At 49.2% G+C, this 19,971-nt stretch overlaps 1 protein-coding gene across 4 annotated transcripts in view; it reads left to right on the plus strand.

The window, feature by feature from the left end:
- The window catches only part of HSPA12A (heat shock protein family A (Hsp70) member 12A), a 168,904-nt gene that overhangs the window by 144,131 nt on the left and 4,802 nt on the right, over nucleotides 1-19,971 (plus strand). For all 4 annotated transcript variants that reach the window (XM_008514522.2, XM_070592661.1, XM_070592587.1 and 1 more), the window contains 6 exons: nucleotides 2,974-3,090; nucleotides 11,012-11,183; nucleotides 14,853-14,939; nucleotides 15,501-15,605; nucleotides 16,353-16,611; nucleotides 19,507-19,610. In XM_008514522.2, coding sequence (XP_008512744.1) covers nucleotides 2,974-3,090; nucleotides 11,012-11,183; nucleotides 14,853-14,939; nucleotides 15,501-15,605; nucleotides 16,353-16,611; nucleotides 19,507-19,610 — 844 coding nt within the window. The remainder of the gene's footprint in view (nucleotides 1-2,973; nucleotides 3,091-11,011; nucleotides 11,184-14,852; nucleotides 14,940-15,500; nucleotides 15,606-16,352; nucleotides 16,612-19,506; nucleotides 19,611-19,971) is intronic.

The raw sequence follows: 19,971 nt of genomic DNA on the forward strand, positions 1-19,971 counted from the left end.
AAAACTCCCCTGATGGGCTGGGGCTTGTGGTAAGGTAGAGGACAGTGACAACTCGGACAGCAACTGCCACCAGCTGTCAAGCATTACTGTGGCCAGGCACTCATAACAATCTAGTCAAGACCTTGGTCTTCAGAGTCAAGATAGACCTGGGTCTGGGTCCAAAATTTGACTCTGTCACTTTTGAGCTGTGCAATCATCAAAAAGATATTGAACGTATCCAGGCCTTAGTTTCCCATCTGCACGATTATTTATTTATTTTTTCAATTATTTTATTGAGGTCATACTGGTTTATGACATTGTGTAATTTCAGGTGTACATTATTATATGCCAGTTTCTGTATAGACTGCATCATGCTCACCACCAATAGTCTAATTTTTATCCTTCACCATATGTATGTGTCCCTTTACCCCTTTTGCCCTCCCCTTCACCCACTTCCCCTCTGGTAACCACTAATCTGTTCTCTTTATCCATGAGTTTGTTTATCTTTCACATATGAGTGAAATCGTAGGGTTTTTGTCTTTCTCTGTCTGGCTTACTTCATTTAAAATAATACTCTCAGGGTTCATCCATGTTGTTGCAAATGGGATGATTTTGCCTTTTTAATGACTGAGTAGTATTCCATTGTATATATATACTGCATCATTTTTATCCATTCATCATCTTTAGCCAAGTGTTATGGCCACTTGGGTTGCTTCCACGTCTTGGCTTTGTGAATATTGCTGCAGTGAACATAGGGGTGCATAAATCTCTTTGAATTATTGATTTCATGTTCTTTGGATAAATACCCAGTAGTGGGATAGCTGGAGCTCATGGATTTCTATTTTTAATTTTTTGAGAAATCTCCATACTCTTTTCCATAGTGGCTGCACCAGTTTACATTCCCACCAGCAGTACATAAGGGTTCCCTTTTCTCTACATCCTCTCCAACATTTGTTCTTTTTTGTCTTATTAATTATAGCCATTCTAACAGGCATAAGATGATATCTCATTGTAGTTTTGTTTGTTTGTTTTTGTCTCGAGGAAGATTAGCCCTGAGCTAACATCTGCCAATCCTCCTCTTTTTTCTGAGGAAGACTGGCCCTGAGCTAATATCTGTGCCCATCTTCCTCTACTTTATACATGGGACGCCTACCACAGCATGGCTTGGCATGCGGTGCCATGTCCACACCTGGGATCTGAACCGGCAAACCCTGGGCCCCCAAATCAGAATGTGCTCACTTAACTGCTGTGCCAGTGGGGCGGCCCCTCATTGTAATTTTGATTTACATTTTCCTAACAATTAGTGATATTTAGCATCTTTTCATGGGCCTTTTGGATATCTCTGTGTCTTCTTTGGAAAAATGTCTGTTCATATCCTCTGCCCATTTTTTGATTGGGTTGTTTGTTTTTTTGTTGTTGGGTTGTATGAGTTCTTTATATATTTTGGAGATTAACCCCTTGTTGGATATATGATTTATAAATATTTTCTCCTAGTTGGTGGGATGTCTTTTCATTTTGTTGATGGTTTCCTTTGCTGTGCAGAAGCTTTTTAGTCTGATGTAGTCCCATTTGTTTATTTTCTCTTTTGTTTCCCTTGCCTGAGTGGACATGGTATTCAAAAAGATGTTGCTAAGACTGATGTCAAAGAGTGTACTGCCTATATTTTCTTTTAGAAGTTTTATGGTTTCAGGTCTTACATTCAAGTCTTTAATCTGTGTGGAGTTAATTTTTGTGTATGGTGTAAGATAATGGTCTTTTTTCATTCTTTTGCCTGTGGCCGTCCAGTTTTCCCAACACCATTTAATGAAGAGACTTTCCTTTCTCCATTGTATGTTCTTGGCTCCTTTGTCAAAGATTAGCTGTCTGTAGATTTGCGGTTTTATTTCTGGACTTTCAATTCTGTTCCATTGTTCTGTGTGCCTGTTTTTGTACCAGTACCATGCTGTTTTGATTACTATAGCTTTTTATAGTATATTAAAAATTATTTTTTAATAGCTTTTTCTCCCCAAATCTCCCGAGTACATAGTTGTACATTTTAGTTGTGGGTCCTTCCAGTTGTGGCATGTGGGATGCCACCTCAACATGGACTAATGAGCGGTGCCATGTCTGCTCCCAGGATCCGAACTGGTGAAACCCTGGGCTGCTGAAGCGAAGTGCGAGAACTTAACCACTTGGCCACGGGGCCAGCCCCTATAGTATATTTTGAAGTCAGGGATTATGATGCCTCCAGCTTTGTTGTTTTTTCCTCAGGATTGCTTTGGCTATTCGGGTCTTTGGTTGCCCATATGAATTTTAGGATTCTTTTTTCTCTTTCTGTGAAGAATGTCATTGGGATTCTGATTGGGATTGCTTTGAATCTGTAGATTGCTTTAGGTAATATGGACATTTTAACTATGTTTATTCTTCCAACCCATGAGCACGGAATTTCTTTCCATCTCTTTATATCTTCCTTAATTTCTTTCAATAATGTCTTATAGTTTTCAGAGTATAGGTCTTTCACCAAAAGGGGCACAGTTATAACCCCTTCCTAATGGGATTCTTGACTGGGTTAATGGAGGCGAGGTAGGCAAAGTGCTTAACAAGGGTACACACAGGACGCTCTCAGCAAATGTAGCTCTCAGAAAGTCATCAATCCTCCCAGCAAACTTATGAGCTAGGTATTATTATCCCCGTTGTACAGGTAAGGAAACTGAGGGCTGAGAGGTTGTCACATGCCCAAAGTCACGTGACTAGGAAGTGGCCAAAGCCCTCTGATCTGCCTGCCTCCTGCCTGCAGTCACATTGAGTGCGTGGAAGGAGCTGGGAGCTCCCTGCTTGCTGAATATTCAGAAAACAGACCCTTGCTCTCTGACACTGGTGAGTTCAGGAGGCTGCGGAATAGACGCCCCATGAGTTCATGACCAGGAAGCCTGGACTCTCAGCACAGCCTCAGCAGGCCATGTCCTCAGGGACCAGCTGTGTCCACTTGACCTGCTATATTTTCCTTGGCTTTAGGAGCTGAGTGACCAGGCGGGTTCGGACTTTGAGAACTCTGACGTCAGATGGGTCATCACAGTGCCTGCCATCTGGAAACAGCCCGCCAAGCAGTTCATGAGACAAGCTGCCTACCAGGTGAGTGCGGGGGCGGGAGGGGGGTCCAAGATACCCATGGTGGTGACAGTCGCCCCTCTCAGTTGTCCCCCAGCATTCACAGGCCTCCTTGGGAGGAAGCGGGGGATCTCTCACAGGCGGGGGACCAAGAGCCTTCCCATTCCTCAGCTTCCTTCATGGGGAGGAACAGGGGTCAGACCGACGAGGGGAGGAGCTGGGCTTTGTCTTCCTTCTGGCTTTAGGCGTTTCCAGGGCATGTTTCCACTGTAGATTCTCAGGGGTTAGGATTTCAAACTGGGGCTCAGAGACATTTCTCCGTGGGTGAATGGAAGTGAGAACCTCAGGGAAAAGCCTTGGGAAACAAGAATATTTGGATATGAAAGGAATAAAGACAAAGCCAATGGCCGCGACCCAGGCAGACCAGCTTGGTGTGGAGGCTGAAAGCTGCACAGCACAGTGGGGAAGTAAAGGAAAGACAACTGTGCTCTGCACATTGCACCTTATGAGCAAGGCAGGAGCAGGTATGGTCACCCCAGAGAGGGGTGAGGGCTGCCACACCTGCGTGGTGGCAGCCTCCTGGATGAGGGCAGTGGCATGGCTAAGGAGTGTGCAAGTCACCATGGCACCAGACAGAGCATTCCACAGGGCCGATGGCCAGCCCATCCCTTGTGGGCACTGGGGGACACTGCTGGTGCCACAAACCCTCATGGCCTCCAGCCTTCCCACTGTTGGCAGACAACTTGTGCCATGACGGGGCTCCCGTGAGAGTCTGCTTCATGGCAAGCACGCCTGGCCATACTGTCCTGCTGTTCTGATCCCCAGGACAGAGCTGGCTCCAGTTGTACTTAATCCCCTGCCTTATTGAAAGCCCACTCTGTGGTCTGGGTCCACTTTGCATTGAGAGACAGTTATCAGAGCCTACAACCTGAGCTGGCCTGGGGAAAGTCACCAGGGTGATAGATGGCCCCTTACCCCTGCCACACCTCTCAGAAGACCGCCACCTTTCCCAGGGGACATACCTCTGACGTTGAGTTTGTACCCACACGTATAAACCTTTCCTTTCAAAACACCCAGCAAATCACCCCTGAGCACCAGATATAATAAAAAGACCATGGGCATCTTGATGTCATGAATTGTACCCGATGCTTGGGGCTTCACTCCAGGTGGCAGGTAGAGCTCAAGGGAGGGCAGTGTCCCCTCCCCTCACTCTCCCTCTGTTCCCTTTCTTTCCTCCCCTGCCCCAGGCTGTCTCCTCTGCTCTCCCCTTCCTCTGTTTAGCGTGAGAATCTGGCTCCATCTATGTATCTGCCAAAAATAGATTTGTTTTTGTGGGGATGAAGGAAGAGGGTGAAGTTGCAGAAAGAGGCGACTTCTTTAAGATGGAAGAAATACAAGTGCAGTTTAGCAGTCCACAGAAGCCCTGGGCATCCAGGAGTTTTGCCGTAGTGTCATCCTCAGGCAGTATCTAAGGATGGGACGCTGGAACACAGCTGTCTACAAGGACACAGCCCAGCGATCGGAGTTTTTCCCAGGAAGGATACTCAAGACTCATGGTTTTGACTCTCATTTTCCAGCCCACAGGAAGACTTCAGCAACAAACGTGTGACCCAGAAAAGGGTCAGCTCTTATTTTTAGCCTGAAAAGGAAAGAGGAGCAGTGACTGGTAGATTTGTTAGGGCTGTTGTAGCCCTGGGCCGGCTCCTCCAAGGACTGCCTCTCTGAGCCGGTGGGGGAGAGGCCCCTCACACTGGGCCCTGCCCTCCCCCGGAAACCAGGCAGAAGTGGGTGTGGTGTAGTCTGGGGTTTGGCTGGATCAAAAGGGCACCTCAGAGATTAGAGGGGTTAGCAGGTCCTCGGATGTGACCAGTGTTTATGGACGTGGGGAATTTACTTTCTGAAGCCCGGAGACACGCTGCAGGCGGCCCTGTCCTCTGATGCCATATAACTTTTGTCTGGTGCAGCTTATGCAGCTTAATTTGGGGCCCTTTGTAATTCTGGTTTCACACTTGTGTTCAGTGTATAGTCACTGAAGGAATTTCAAGATGGTGGGGACCATTCGCTCGTTCTTTGGTCACTCATTCATTTATTCATTGAACAAACCTACGCTGGGGCCTTCTGCATGCCAGGACTGGGGTAGGCGCTGGATTCATATCCTCGTAACCAAGATAGACCCTGCTCTCAAGTTGCTGGCAGCTGAGCGGTTCGTTGAACGCTTTTGTAGCTCTGGCAGAGGGGCAGAGGGAGTCTTAGGAGCATAGTTGCTTTGCCAACTTCTCTGCGGTCTCTTCAGCCTATCTTCTGGAAGAGTCCCCAGGACAAAATGGAAATGAAGCTTCTTATTCTGTGGTCAAAATTAGCATCTCTCCAACTCTCCTTCCTCATTCCCCATTTATTATACAGAATAAGAAAGATGCACACTTGTGAGGGTTAATTTTATTTGTAAACTTGACTGGGCCAAGGGGTACCCAGCTATTTGGTCAAATGTCATTCTTAGTGTTGCTGTGAGGTTGCTTTTGGATGAGATTAACATTTAAGTTGATTGACTGACTACCACAGATTGCTCTCCCTAAGGTGGGTGGGCCTCATCCAATCAGTTGAACACTTGTATAGAAGGAAAGGCTGAACCTCCCTAGAATAAGAGAGAATTCCTCCTCCCTGCTTGCCTTCAAACTGGGACATTGGTTTTTTCCTGTCTTTGGGCTTGAACTGAAACATCGGCTCTTCCTGGGTCCTGAGCCTGCTGGCAAGGGAACCAACTATACCATCAGCTCTCCTGGTTCTCCAGCGTGCCAGCTGCAGATCTTGGGACTTGTCGGTCTACATAGTTGTGTGAGCCGGTTCCTCATAACAAATCTCTTTATATACATACAGTCATGCGCCACATAATGACATTTCGGTGCATGATGGACTGCTATGCAACGGTGATCCCGTAAGATTAGCACCATACAGTCTGGGTGTGTAGTAGGCTATCCCATCTAGATTTGTGTAAGTACACGCTATGATGTTCCCACAATGAGAAGATCACCTAAGGATGCATTTCTCAGAATGTATCCCCATCGTTAAGTGACTCGTGACTGTACATCCTACTGGTTCTGCTTCTCTGGAGAACCCTGACTAATACAGAACCCGAGCAAAACACACAATTCTTGGCCCAGCGAGCCTCTGAGATCTGACAGTGCCCACCGAGCCTTCCACCCAAGGTGCCGCGCATCAGCCTGGCTTTGCACAGAAGAGCTGGAAGGATGCGGTGGAACAGCACTCCATCAGGGCAGCTGGGAAACCAGTCCCATGCTCCCTGCTTCATATGGGAAATGGAGCCCCTCCTTCCAGGCCTCTTGGAGGCCTCCTGAGCCCAAGTTCATGGCACAGTCACTTGGGGCCTGAGCTTGATCCTTCCCCCGGCCTGGTGGAGGAGGAAGAGGCCTGGATGCAGAGAGGGAGAGGAGGCTCTGGCAGCATCTCCCACGGGAGAAGCGGGATGTGGATGGAGTGGGTGGTTCTGGGGCCTCTACTCAGACGTGTGATTCTCTCTGAAGGCTGCAGAGCACTTTATACAGATACAGTTTATCTGTGAAACTCCAAAGAGTCCTCTTGTATCAAGTGCTTGGGGGAAAAGTGGGTTCAATCTCTACCTTTTATAATTCACAGCCTCAGGACACCGTTAGATCCTTTAGGGGCATTCAGTGAAAAGACGGTCGCAGAAAGAACGGCTGAGCCCTCTTCTGACACCTTCAAAAAATACCTAGAACGGGAGAGGGTCCCCCTGAGTCTTGAGAGCATCGTGGATAGGAAGCAGTTCCGTTTATTTCTAGAGACATTTTGCCTCAAATGTGTAGCTCCTGTAGGTTCCAGAAACCTGGTACATAAATGATGTTGCCCTGCGTATGATGATCTCATCTAACATGGAGTTACAGCTTGCCCTTCTCTCCCCTTCAGAACAAACTGCAGTAAAAAATAATCATATCAGGAAAAAACCCAACTGCAACCTCATGACACCCAGAGCCAGAGCAGCTGGAGCCCTTTGCAGCCTGACGCTGGGCCAGCAGAGCACTCGGCCCCTCTGGCCATTTTTCTCCACTGTGGACACAGTCCCCGGCAGGAGTTGGTGTAAACGCCCAGCCCATCCCTGGGCTCCCTGGAGTGCAGTTTTCTCACCCACCTGCTCCTCCTCACCCCTGAGCTTGTGACCCTCTAAAAAACTACTATGAGGGTGCTCCTGCTGCCCCAGATTTGTGGAGGAGTCAAGTGGGGTAGCGCTGTCTTGGTTCAGACACTTTCTGTTTGTGAAATCCCCAGGTCACATCTGCAGAATGCTCTCGTTCAGTGTTGCAGAGACCAGGGCCAGGAAATTGCACAATAGAGGCTGGCTGGAGGGATGGTCGATTCATTCATTCAGCAGCTGCCGTCTGAGCACCTACTATGTGCTACAGGCAAGAAGACCTGACTGCTGCTCTTAGAAAATGTCCCGTCTTTCAGGAGAGGCTAGATGTGTCCGCATTGATCTAGCATTGGAGACAGTATACTAAGTGGTCTGCCGGGCCCCCTTGGAGGGAGAGCGCATGTCCATCAGAACAGTGGCCAGGAAATATCAGCTCCAGAGGCCCAATTAGCAAAAGTGGAAAGAGTGCGCTCCTGCTTTGGTTGACCTTGGCCTAATCCCAGGCCAACAGACCCTCAGGTCTCCTGACAGCTGCCAGGACCGAGGGCTTCTGATGAGAAGACTGTTAAGTGTTTATATAGAAACAAAGGTTACACTGCCAGGCACTGGATCCTTCTGCCCAGAGATAACAACATCTGGGCTTTTGAGAGTCTGACGGATTCTTTTGCATTTCCTCCTTTTCTTGGAGTCCCCAAGTAGCTCTGAGTCCCCTCCTGGGGAGATGGAATCTACATAGAGCCAGCCCGCCTCCTCTGGCCTCTCCCCCTCAGCTCTCCGCTATGGCCTCTGTGGGAGTTTGCTGGTGGGGACACGGCCCCTGGCCCTAACTGGGGAGTGTGACAGGGGCTGGTTCAGCGAAGGAGTGTGGTACTTTGTCCTAGGCCTCCCAGACACTGCCGGGCCCCTCCCCTCTGGTTTGGGGTCCCCTTCACCTCCACTTACCATCTGCATCTTCTCCCAGGTACCATGGGGAACCCCATGGAAATGACTCAGAGCTTTTGCTGTGGAGCTGAGGCCAGCCCAGTTGGGGAGGGACGGATGAGAGGCTTCCCCTGAGGGGTGCAGGCATGCTGTCTCAGGCACTGAGTCAGCCTGTGTGTCTTTTACGTCTCTGGAATGTGGGAACGTCCCAGTGTGGGATGTCTTGCTGGATCCTGTCAGTCATGCACCAGGCACATTCAGATGCTCTTGAGTTGTATGATTTTACTCAAGGCTCTTCACTCCTCTGGACTTCATGATTTGATTTTCCACGTAGATATTTCACATAGATCAGAGTTCCTGTCCAGAACTTCAGGTAAGGTGTAGAGAGGAACGAGGGTGTTTATTTCCTGCTCCTCTTTCTGCCCTCCCATCCCCCACTCCCTGGCTCAGGCCCCTGTTGCTCTGGGACTGCCATGTGGGAGCCGCCTGGCAGGTTGACCTCCTAGGGGGACATGATGGGAGTAATGAGCCTTTTGAGTGGGCAGAGCTTTGGCCTTTCCTCCTTCACACTGAGTCCCTGGGTGCCACTGTGGCACTCTGCTTCGCCCCACCCCCCAAATATTTTCCAATCTGAACTTTGGAAGAGGGTTTTGTACATTTAGGGCCAGCTCTTTCGTTGCTCATCCTTCCTTCCTCCTCGCCCCGTGTTGTGGGAGCTGGGCCTCTTATCTTCTGTTCTAGGAGGGCCTTGATTTTACAAACCCCCGAAGATGGAAAAAATCAATCCGTGAGAGCTGTTCTGTAGAAGGGGCTCCTCTTGGTTTTATTTGGGATTTCTTCTTCTGGGATCCTGGGGATTAAGTTTCAGAGGTTTCCCCATTCCTGGTGGCACTTCACATGTGTAACCCTTGTCCTCTTTCATTGTGCACTGTGCCCTTCCGCTGTCTTTGGGCTAAGGATGTCTCATGTGACCCTGTGAGAATGCACGGCTGGAGGAGGGGGGCGTTTAATCCCTTGAATAGGGAGTAGGGGGACATCTTGTCACACATCTGTGTCAGTGGCCTGTTGACCCATGTCAGCTAAGGGCAGACCTGGCCTCTTCAACCCAGCGACCAAGCTGATGGGCATAGATGCTGCCCCTGTGTTGGCGACAGCCAAGGGTACTAGGCAGGAAGGGGGCGGGTTCCCAGTGGATGGTGCAGGACATGTGCGCAGTTCCAGTCCGGTTTTGTAAAGGTCAGTCTTCCCAGAAGGGTTCTGCCGCTTGTCGTGGGGCATTTGGTGTTGGCAAAGTGGGGAGTTCAGTCACCCGCCTGCTGATATATCTCATTACGACAGAATGGTTGGTTTGGAGTATAGTAATTATGGAGAATTAATGACTGCAGGTACAGGCAGTACTGTCCCAGAGTAAATTAGTAAGGAGATTGTACCTTTCAACCAGTTGAGGAGGCACTACTGGAGTATTAGAGGCCCCTGGGGAGTTTTCTCAAAGGATAGAGGCCTGGGCCCCACCCAGTACCTGGAGTTCCTGAGAGCGGGAGAGCTGAGAACCAATTAAAGAGCAGGTCTGCTCAAGACCTGGGCCTGGGCTGGCTCTGCCACTTACAGTTGGATACCTTTCAGCCTAAGACTGTCCTGATCTTAACACTGAAAGTCTCCCGTCCCAGGAAACGCCAGGATGGTTGGTCACCCTACCTCTCTGGGCCTTGGTTTCCTTCTGCATAAAGTGAAGGAGTTGGACAAAAGGCATTTTTAATATTCTAACCTGAACCCTCCTCCCCTTCTTGTCTAATAATTAACCTCCTAAGCCCCTTCCGCCTGTGACTCGAGGTGGCTCCTCCTGGTGAGAGGTCATTGTGCACGTGTGACATTAGGCAACCTTGCGTCCCTGGTCTACAAGACGAGTCCACTAACCTCACGGGCCTGCCGTAGAATGGGGGCCTTCGCCAAAGTGGGTGCGGCACGAGGGCAGCATCCTGGGGTTCCCTAGGAAACAGTAGCAAAGCCAGCAACACAGTGCTGACGGCAACGGAACGTGCTTCTGTTTTCCATCGTGCTGGCAACTAAGGAAACCCCGTGGGCTTGAACAGCTTCAACGAGCAGGCAAGACCTCGTGCTCCAGTTCACAGCTGTGAGAGGTGGCAGGGACCTGCTAGAGGCTACACCAGGCTCATTTCTCTGAGCACCTCGGGAGGGTGGTCCTGGAGCCTCCTGGGCTGGCCCTTCTTAAGGTCTGGAGGGACTGTTACTAGAACAAGCCAGCTATCACAGAGAGAAGCATTTCTGCTGTTAAAGGGATACAAGCTTTGAATAAGACACTGCCAGCTGCCTCTGGACCTACACCCTAGAAAGTGGGGGACTCTGTGGGATTCCAGCAGGCGCTTTCTCCTGGAGGAATTTTCACCCTCCTGGTGCTCTGGAGATAATAGTTCAGGTTCCCATACAGCAAAATCAGATGCTCGCATAGCTGAGGTCCAGCGGTGGCCCATTGTAATGGGAAACAGACCATCCACCTTCCCTCCTGTAATGGTTTTCAAAGTTTTGGGGCCTTTCCCCCTTCATGCTTCTCAGTTCTGGGCCAAGCAAGCTCCAAATGCAGGAGACTCTGTGGCCCAGAGAGCCTTGCGTTTGTTTCCCAAGGGTGCTTGTTTGTTTTCTTTGGCTATTCTGTGGTGTTTGGGTACCTGGCCTGGGGCCTAGCACCCAATCACACCCAATTTAAGCTCTGCAGAGGCCTGTGAATTGGGAGTGAGTTTCCCAAACAAGCAGAACGTGAGTGAGGGTGTCAGCCCAAGGCATGGGTGTCCTCGGAGTGGTCCTGCGCAGGAAGCCCGAGTCCCAGCCTCTGCTTCTGTCTTCCAGGCAGGCCTGGCCTCCCCCGAGAACTCGGAGCAGCTCATCATAGCCTTGGAGCCCGAGGCGGCCTCCATCTACTGCCGGAAGCTGCGGCTGCACCAGATGATCGAGCTGAGCAGCAAGGCGGCGGTCAATGGGTACAGCTCCAGTGACTCAGTAGGAGCTGGGTTTGCACAGGGTACCTCCTGCTCTCTCTCTCCCCCTCCCTGCTCTCTCCCCTCCCGCCCCCTGCACGTTTCTCTGCCTCTGATTATTTAAAGGCACTTAGTGCTGTAACAAAGAATCAAGATGCTCCCGGAGCAGGTTGGCTTTAAGCACCTCTGTGCTCAGCCCTGCTACCTGGTCCCTCCAGGGACCCCCATCAGCTCAGCCATTGTTACTCTCGTTCATCGCCCACCCACATGCCTTTGGAGAGGGGAGAGCGCTTCTCTCTCAGAACCTGAAGGTGGCCTGAGAGCAGTTCTTGGCCTTGCATTTTACTAGGCTCTTAATCTTTCCTGTCTGTTAACTGATTCTTGATCTAATCCACTTCCCTGTTATTAATTCCTCCATTAAGACTGTTGACTTATTGCTGACGCACTCATTGGGGCTGCTTCTGTGTGATGAGCTCATTATGTGTCTTAGCCATAAACCTGGGGAGAGCGTAAACTATGGCTGACAAAGGCTGACTTCTCCTTGACCTGCTGATGCTCACTCAGCTGTGGGAAGGAGCACCGCCTAGGGAGACTCAGGATGGGCATTTTTTTTTCTTTGTACTATTTACCAGTATGCAAGCTGGTCACAATTTTGGTCCCTAGAACTTTTTCCCTTGTATCCTGGGCTATGTGGGTCTGTCCAGGGCAATGGAGTTTGCAGACCCAGTTTGCCCTGGGTCAGTGGCAAAGCCACCAACGTGAGTGAGCATGGGTGCTAACTGGGAGTGCGGTAGGGGTGGCGCTGTGCACACAGCTCTGAGCCCTGTTCCCATATGAGGACCTCAAGGGCAGACACCCACCCATCACCCACTCCATCCTGCCCCGGAAGGCCCGGGAGGAGGAGAGGGTGACACTGGTGAGGACTGTCTCTGGCTGTTCCCCCCACAGCCTTGTTTCCACATTATCCTTGGTCCCACACCCGGAGCGTGTCTCTGTACTCCCCGAGGCACTGGGGCCCAGGCTCATCCTTAGCAGGCGTACGTTCCTGCCCAGACGGTGCTGAGCCTCTCCTTCAGGCCTCGCCTGTTCCTCTTCACAAGGTGACTGCCCAAGGCCGCTGCTGTGCATCTGCAACCCCAGATTGAGGAGTCTGTGAACCTCAGCCACAGGACAGTGGCAAAATATTCACTTGTCACCAGCCTGCCCGTGGCTGTGTGTTAGCCCTCAGATCTGATTAATCTGGAATGAATGGAAACAGGCTTCCCTTTAAATTTGAGGGCTTGATCTGCCTTTTTCCAGCAATGTTCGGCCTCTCCCGAAACATGCCGAGGCCAGCCTTCCTGCCACCTAAATCACGGGCATGGACGCCCTGAACACTCAGGACGGTATATTTATTTAAATTTCCTTCCTCGTTGTTTTAATTGGAAAAAAGGAATGACGGACTGGGCTTTATCCTTCCATGCTGCTTCTTACTCAGTCGTTCATAAACAGAAATTCACGCCAGAAGTGGCTAATTCTCGGTAGCTCTCCTTAACAGTCCTTACGGATAACACTCACATTTGAGGGGGACTTGAGGTTTTGAATGCTTGCCTTCCCGAGAGCTCAGTTGTGGGGTTCCTTTCCTTTAACATATCCTGTCTGCCCTACCCTGCTCTGTGTCTGTGTCCTGTGCCTGGTGGAACTGGCTGTTGTCTCACGTGCTCAGAGGCTCTCTTTGGTTTTGAAGTCCTTGAATTGTTGGCCACCACCCTTCAGAGGAGCAGCGAGGCGGGCATTCTGTCTCTGCCTGTGGTGCGGTTAGAACTTCTCTCCCAGGAGGAGGGGGAGCCATCTGGGAGGCCTGGCAGAGCTCTTCATCAGGAGCACCCGGGATGGCGTTAGCGCCCTGAGACCCCCGGGCCGTTCTCTGCTCCCCGATGTTCCTTCGTGATGGACGCCCACTGGACAGCACTGAAGGACAAGGAGCTGGCACTCTGCCCCCAGCACTGCAGGGTTTGCCATCGGTATTATTTTACTCCAAGAGGATTTAATAAGATTAGTAAAGGATACATTTTTCACAATCTTGGGCTTAATATGCCCGAAAAGTGGGATAATTTTTTGAGAGCTCAGAAAATGTTTTCTTAGCCCCACTTAGCTGTTCTTTATGAATGCCATTTTGTTAGTCATCTAGAATGTTTTAGAAAACCAAATGTCCACTACAGGGTCTGTAGTATAAATTCACCTGGAGCCGGTGCTGGAACAGGAGAGAAGCCCCGAGTTTGGGGATCCCTCCCGGGCCTGCAGGAACTCTTGAATCAAGGATGGCCTCTCCACAACAGACCAGGGCTGAGGGCACTTCGGGCTGGCAGTGTTTGCCATGCCCCAGAGAAGATGCTGTTTTGCAGACACTGTGCTCCTTGCTAAAAGAGGCTAGTGGGTCAAGGGTCCTTTACTGGATAACCAGAAGCACATGGATTTGTAGGGCAGTTCAAAGTCAGCAGCACCCACCTAGGGACTAAAACAATTGGCGGGGGCAAAATTGTGGGGGCGGCAGCAGAGCGGTGGATGGAGCCTCCACCTGTAAAAGTCATTCACAGCCGTGACCCTCTGTCAGGGACCTGGGCTCATCCTCGGTGCTTCCCCTTCATTATCACCTACTGTGTGCCTGCTGTCACACTGGATGCTGAGGATAAATCAGAGAACCAGTCTCTGCTCTGCCTGTGAGGAACTTAGGCCAAGTATTATTATCCCCATGTTATGGATGAGGAAACTGAGGCCCAGAGGGCTTACATGATTTGTCCAAATTCCCACCGTGGCTGTGTCCTGCTGCTGCCCGGGTCCCTCTCACACACCTTTCCCATCTCTTACCATTCGTATTCTGCTTTTCCAGATCTCATTGTAAATTGTTAACTCTCAGAGCACGCACGCATGAGGGTCTGTGGTCCCAGGGCTAATTTTGGGCTGCAAGACAGAGTCGTGGGAACTGCAAGCCCCTGAACCTCCCTGACCTGGTTTCCTCATCTGGATGTAGGATGATGATTTGTGGCCTGTCCGCCTCACAGGGCTGTCAGGGAGGTCTGCGGGAGATGAAATACCCTATGCGAGGCGTCACAGCCACTAAGCACCCGGAGACACAGCCAGGCTGTCCTGCAGTGTTCAGGAAAAAGGCGGCCCTGGGGCTTTGCCGGGTTGCAGGCCACCTTGTGGCTGAAGCGCCACCTTGTGGCTGAAGAGCATATTGGCTTCAACTGGATCAGGAAATGGCTCCAGACCTGTGTTTATCCAGGATCCAGTAAGGAAAACGCCCACATTCCTTGTGTCAGGCAGAGTTCCTGGATGTGAAATTGTTTAATCGAGTACACTGCAGGCTGCTTGGCAGAGGCTTCCCCTGGAGCAGCAAAGCCAGGGAATTGGCCGATTTTATTAACCTATTCCCCAAAAAATGCCACCAGAGGAAGACCTCAAGAGGGACAGCTTTTCAGCAGGGCACGCAGCTGAAGAGATTCAAGGCTGCCATGCAGATGAAGAGATGAAGGCTGGTGGCAATAGCTGCTGCTCTGGAAGGGCTGGCTGTGTGACTCCCGATGTTGTACTTATGTAATCATTTGGGTCAAGTATGGCTAAATGTTGCATCCCTGAACTCCTCCTGCTGTTGCCTCACTGACTGCCTCAGATGACTGCCTGCTTTTTCATGCTTTCTTACCCATCGTCATTTTCTTTCTGTTGGCCACTAGCTAAGGAACACGTACGGCGTAATCGGCAGAGTCGGACCTTTTTGGTGGAGAATGTCATAGGAGAAATCTGGTCCGAGCTGGAGGAAGGTAGCGTCCTTGAACGTCTTTTGCCCTTGCTGGATTTTTTTTTGTTTTTGGTGCTGCTGGCAAAAATGCATTCCTATTTGTTCCTTTTGCACTTTTGGAGAATGTTCAAAATCACTTAGTTTTAAAGACCGCTCACCCAAGGAGAGCTCTTTTGTAGCTATAATTTTGCATGTTGTAAAACCATATAGACTCTTCAGAAGAGAGGTAGGAAATGGAACTCACCAGTAAAAACAATAGGTCATTTTATGGTGCCATTATCTTGGCAGGAAGTTGTCCACTTGTACATGCCAGGTATGCAGCAGCGTGTGACATGAATCCTTCAGTCTTAAAGAGTCACTCCTCTGGGTTCTTTATCATCCATGCTAACCATCACTTCTGGGCAGACATTATTACATTCTCTTTAATCATGGATAACTCGCTGTGCGGCTAATTAACAAAACCATTGTACTAATGAGAGGTGTTGATGGCACTTAGCTGGGTTTACCAAGTCATCACCCGCCAGCTTGTTTCAGGATGGGGTTGACAAGCGGCCTATGTAAAGGATGGTTGTTTTTGTACCAGGTGACAAGTATGTGGTTGTGGACAGTGGCGGTGGCACGGTAGACCTGACAGTCCATCAGATACGGTTACCAGAGGGACACCTTAAAGAACTGTACAAAGCAACAGGTGAGCCCTGCATAGCTGATTTCCTCACGCGTGAGCCACTCCACTCATACCAGATTTTTCTCAGCGTTTCCTTCTCTCAGCGTGGGATTGAGACAGGAAAGGGTACCAACGCTTCTGTGAAAATGGAGAGACAGATGCACTTAAATGGTCTTAAAACACAAACCACTGTAACTTGGGTTTTGGTGTAGATTGAGCCTCTTTCAGATCCTGGCCAAGGGAGTTTGTTTCTGAAAGTTCTGGAAGGATATGATTGTACCCTGCCTTCATGTATGATTTAGTGCTATGGTTAAGCCTTCTAGGGAGGTCCTGGGACACCAGGTCTTGGATCAAGATTGCCAAACCAGACAACAGGCTCGTTGCCTTGGTGGGGGGGATGGTGAGCAATTACTAGGTGGCAGGAATGAGGCAAGGCCTGCAGGTTACTGGCCCCTGTCCTTGGATTTCTTGCATGGGAATACCATGATGCTCCTCATTAGTGAAATGTCTTGATTTTATTTACAATGTAATTGATTTTAAGCAGATTGTTGACGAGTGATTTCTGTAGGAAAGTTCCCCCACATGGAATGAGAAGAACCTAAGGGTTATAAGGCGTAAGTAAGAACACGTAGCTGCCACCTGCTTGCTAAGCGGGTCCAAGTTTGTGCTACTTGGTGTTTCAGAGAACGCAAGGTGGGCTGTTTCTCAGACTTTGGATTCATTTTCTGATGGTTCTTAACATGGTGGGCTCCCATTTTGTTCTCGACTCAGGTGGACCCTATGGCTCCTTAGGAGTAGATTATGAATTTGAGAAGCTTCTGTGTAAAATATTTGGAGAGGATTTTATTGAACAATTCAAAATCAAGCGTCCTGCAGCCTGGGTTGACTTAATGATCGCGTTTGAGTCTCGCAAAAGAGCGGCTGCCCCGGACCGAACGAACCCGCTGAACATCACCCTGCCCTTCTCCTTCATTGACTACTACAAGAAGTTCCGTGGGCACAGCGTGGAGCACGCCTTGAGGAAGAGCAAGTAAGTGGGGCTCACGTTGGGCTCAGGACATTCTAGAGAGTGGATCGTGTTGATGGGAGGGAGGAAGGGGGTGTGGACTCTGGGTTCCAATCCTACACACTTGCTGTGTGACCTTGGGCAAGTGATTCAACTTCTCTGTTCCTCAGTTTTTTCATCCGGAAGATGGGGATGATAATTCTACCTACCTCAAAGGGTTGTTGTGAGGATGAAATGAATTCATATATGTTAGATGCTTAGCACAATGCCTAGGGATCTGCAAAGTAGTATCTGTGTTTGCTGTTATGATGTACTAAAAAATATGAGCTTTATGAAAGCAGGGAATTTTGTCTGTTTTGGCCTCTGCTGTATCCCCAGTATTTGCAACAGAACCTGGTACATACCTAGCAGGTGCTCAGTAAATATTTGTTGAATGAATCCCGTGGGAGTCTGGGTTTCCTGCTACTGTGCATTTCTTGGCTGCAGGCAAGAGTTTGCAGCTCAGCCTGTTGCAAAATGAACATATTTGGAAGATGTTTTAAAGCTGAATTAAAAAAAAATAGAGAAAAATCATCGGTTTCTAAAAATCTTTTTAGAGTGGAAAATTTCAAACATTTACTGTGTGAAATGAACCTCCTTATCTAGCATCGACAATTGTCAATTCCTGGCCAGTCTAAATCCTCATGCACCCTTCCCCAATTATTTTAAAGCAAATCTCAGGTTGTCATCTAATCCATAAACACGTCAGTACGTATCTCTAAAGGAGATAAATTTAAAATCATAGCCACAACACTATCATCACACTAAAATTAGTAATTCTTCAATATCATCAAATAGCCAGTTAACATTAAAATTTTCTCAATTGTCCCATGCTTTTTTTCAGTTTGCATCAGTGTTTAACTGACGGCTATACACAGCAATTATCTGATATTCCTCTTAAGTCTCACTTAATATACAGGTTTCCCCTCCTGTTTTTTGCTTGCAACTTATTAGATGACAAAGCTGACTGTTTGTCCTGTAGACTTTCCTATAGTCTGGGTTTTGCTCACTGCATGCCCACATCATGTGTTCTTCTGTCCCCTGGTATTTTTTTTTTTTTTTTTTACAAATGGACAGATTGAGCTAGAGGTTTGGTTCCAGTTTGAGTTTTTGGCAGATCTATTTCCTGGTGGTGGTATTTCCTACCGCATCACATCAGGGGACACATCGTGTTTCCTTGTCGATTCTTTTGTGATGTTAGCAGCCATGGATGCTTATTGCTTAGGCCTTAATTGAAGGGGTGGCCCCGTGGTTGTCTCCTTAGTCTGTTATCCTTCTGCATTTCTTCACTAGAACACATCTGTAGAGAGAAATTTTTCTTCTCAAAGGTTTGGTTGCCCTGAAGTACAGTTCATATAGGAAAAAGAAGACAAATCTTGGTTCTTTCCTCCCATTTATAAGTTTTTTGTTAAAAAAAAATTGTTGATTTCCTAGCATCCTCCAAAGTGACAAATGAATTTTTTTCTTTTACGGGGGCACTAGGGGAGTATCATTAAGAATTCATGGGTTTAAGCATGTTCAATGTATTTTAAGCCATGGCAGTTATATTCTTATTGATGCTCAAATTGTCCCATCTTGGCCCATAGGAGCCTCTTCAGGTTGGCTCCTGAGTCCCAGTGACATGACATCTGTGGTCGTTGACAGTATGGTATATGAAGATGCTCCTGGCTCATCTTGTATGTTCTCTACCCCAGACCTGCAATCGGTTGTTTCTCTAAGAAGCCCTGGTTCCTTTTGGTGGGAAACAAAGTATATTTGACTCCAGCTCTTCTTGCCCTTGGAGCAGGGTCCTAGCTGGACTCTTTTACTAGGCTGATGTTCTCTCTGCCCCTCAGAGACAACCTGCTTCCTTGGTCCCACCTAGAGGCACCTGCTCCGAGTTGAATCCCAAGTGCTGCCTGCACAGTTCTGGGCCTGCCAGCTCTCCTACTGGGGAGACTGGCTGCAGCCAGCCATGGGGTCACTCCACACCGTACCACACTGTCCTCTGGCCTAGGCCATGGAAAGAATTCCTGGTGTGGGAGACCTGGCAGAATCTGGAATGTGATGCTGGGAAGCAGCTGGTGTGTGTTTCACTTCAGGGACAGAGACACCCTTTGCTCAGCCCCTTTGAACTTGAGAACGGGCGGGGTAGACACTGCAGTAAACAGTTCCCAGCGTTCACTTAGCGCCAGGAAGTTTCCAAAGTGTTTTCACAGACATGGTATTTAACTTGACCTTCACAACAATCTCTGCAAAGGAGGTAAGGCAAGTGGCGTTATCCTTGATTTCCAGACGAGAAGACTGCGGCTCAGAGAAAACATAGGTCAACTTGCCCAGAGTTTGGTAGCTACTAAGTGGTGGAGGCCAGATTGGAGCCCAGCCATCCAGACTCCCTGTGCAGTGCTCTTTTGTTCCATGCCGCTGCTTTAGCCATGCTGCACCTTTGATAGAGACAGTGAGGGGCATCTGGTCGGATAGGCTGATCACCATCATGGGACAGCTGCTTGCAGGGCGGGAGATGTACCTGGGCACACGGGTTTGTGCCTTTATGTAGAGTACTTTGGAAACATCGTATGAGCCTTTAATAGGCATCCCAAAGAGAGAGAGAGATCCCTCGATTTATCTCCTTGTCTTTTGCACTAGACTTTGGCTTCCACTGTCCCAGGGGAAAGTTGGCCACAGCGGAAAGCAAAGAGAAACAGAAGACGCTATGTCTTAGCTTTTGGGTTTCTAAGGGTCTGGGTCCTGGCAGTGTGGCATATTTCCAAGGACTTTCAAACTGCTTTCTGCCCTTTTTAGATGTGACAGCTGTTCTGCCAGGTCCCGTGTCTGTGCAGATTAGTCTGGGTATCCTTTATACACTCACTGCCCGTTTCTCTCTGTGCCACACCCCCACAGTGTGGATTTTGTGAAGTGGTCCTCGCAGGGGATGCTGAGGATGAGTCCAGATGCCATGAACGCCCTTTTTAAGCCAACTATCGACAGCATCATTGAGCATCTCCGTAAGTATCAGTCAGTGTGGCAGAGCCAAGAAGGGGGACTGACTTTTCCAGCATCACCAGCCAGTGCCTGTGAAGCCAGGTCGGCAGGGTGCCCGGGATTGGGAGCCACAGGCCAGGCTGCAGCTGGAGCGGGTGGGGCCTGGGCATGGATGAGGGATGTTGCTGGACACAGGCTCTGGGTCCCTCCCCTCTGGTACTGAAAGTAGCCGACAGCCTGTTCTCACCTGGGCTTACAGTTTGGCTTCCAAAGTCTGAGAGCTGGGAGCTCTACAATATTATCCTCAAGCCATAGGCCCTAGGGAATGTGTGGTCTTTGCTTTATCAGGACAAATTAGGAACCAGAATCCTTGCTGGGAGGAGG

The sequence above is a fragment of the Equus przewalskii genome, chromosome 1 (assembly GCF_037783145.1).
Source record: "Equus przewalskii isolate Varuska chromosome 1, EquPr2, whole genome shotgun sequence".
In the NCBI taxonomy this organism is placed as follows: domain Eukaryota; kingdom Metazoa; phylum Chordata; class Mammalia; order Perissodactyla; family Equidae; genus Equus; species Equus przewalskii.